This window comes from Condylura cristata, unplaced genomic scaffold (assembly GCF_000260355.1).
Source record: "Condylura cristata isolate star-nosed mole 26May11 unplaced genomic scaffold, ConCri1.0 scaffold00007, whole genome shotgun sequence".
NCBI lineage: Eukaryota > Metazoa > Chordata > Mammalia > Eulipotyphla > Talpidae > Condylura > Condylura cristata.
Window position 1 is genome coordinate 4,801,409 of NW_004567108.1, and position 1,385 is coordinate 4,802,793.

The 1,385-nt window shown below is 69.0% G+C and overlaps 1 protein-coding gene across 1 annotated transcript in view; it reads left to right on the top strand.

Moving 5' to 3' along the window:
• The window catches only part of TRIO (trio Rho guanine nucleotide exchange factor), a 71,322-nt gene that overhangs the window by 38,290 nt on the left and 31,647 nt on the right, over positions 1-1,385 (top strand). Inside the window, exons 11-12 of the mRNA XM_012721745.1 lie at positions 355-524; positions 1,063-1,237. Coding sequence (XP_012577199.1) covers positions 355-524; positions 1,063-1,237 — 345 coding nt within the window. The remainder of the gene's footprint in view (positions 1-354; positions 525-1,062; positions 1,238-1,385) is intronic.

The following is a 1,385-nucleotide window of genomic DNA, read 5'->3' on the forward strand; positions in this document are numbered from 1 at the left end:
CCTGGGCTTGGTTACTTGCTGGGTATGCTGGCGATTTACGTGCTTTCTTCTGTGCCATGGGGCTGGGCCCCCGTCCGCGCAGGGGCTCAGTGATGGTCAGCCTCGCGGACCTCAAGCGCAGCTGACCGCTTGAGGCGCCGCGGCCAGCCCCGGGCAGGAGCCAGTCTAGTGGTGCTGCCGCACTTGCACCGAGCGGGGAAGGCTGGGGAGCAGTTTCCCGCCCTCCTTTGGCCTTGTGGCGCTCCGGTCCCCCACCACCCCGCCTGCCCTGTCCTCGCGGCACTGGCCCAGGCACGGCCCCTCCCTCTCGGGGCGCGCCAGGCCTGGCCAGGTGCTCACGGTGCGCCCCCCCAGCTCTGGACGTGGCTGGAGGAGCTGCAGAAGGAGCTGCTGGACGATGTGTACGCCGAGTCGGTGGAGGCCGTGCAGGACCTCATCAAGCGCTTCGGCCAGCAGCAGCAGACCACCCTGCAGGTGACCGTGAACGTGATCAAGGAGGGCGAGGACCTCATCCAGCAGCTGAGGTGGGTGCCCGGCGCCGGCCCCTCGTCCGCGCCTGCAGGGCGAGCACCCCCGCGCCTCCTCTCTTCCCCCCGCCGTTCCCCTTAGACGCGTGAGCGTTCGCCCTCCAGCTTGCCGAGTCAGGCCCCCCACCCCGTGGCAGGTGTCCCACCCCTCAGTAGAGTCCATGTCGGGTCAGGCCAGGGTGCTGGGGGCAGTTCCTCTCTTTGGGGCACCCGGCTGTTTCCATATGTGGGATCCCCCGAGGCACCTCCCGTCGGTCCTGATGGACCCCACGGGCGGTCGCAGCCACAAGCTGGAGTTCCCGGGGAAAGGCTTAATTAAAAGCTGTTTGCTTGCAATTCAACCCCTCGTCCCCACTGAGCTGGTTGGCACTAAATGGGCATCGCTGTCGGCGTAGAGAAGCGGCCAGAGCCGACTCCTGGGCGGTGGCCTGTCATCTCCGGGCTCCTTGTCAGAGGCTGGGCTGGCGGGGCTCGGGAGCTGGCCCGGCGGAAGAGGGCGCCGGCTGGGGCGCGCGCTGACCCCCGCTGTCTGCAGGGACTCGGCCATCTCCAGCAACAAGACGCCGCACAACAGCTCCATCAGCCACATCGAGACGGTGCTGCAGCAGCTGGACGAGGCGCAGGCGCAGATGGAGGAGCTCTTCCAGGAGCGCAAGATCAAGCTGGAGCTCTTCCTGCAGCTGCGCATCTTCGAGCGCGACGCCATCGACGTGAGTGCCCGGCCCCCGGCCCGGCGGCGGGGTCTGCCCAGCTCTCGTCCCTGGGGCGGCGGGGCGGGCCTCGTGGACCCGGCCGGAGAGTGGGGCAGGGCAGAGCTGCCGAGGCCGGGCCTCTGTGCAGGGTCCTGTCCTGAAGCCC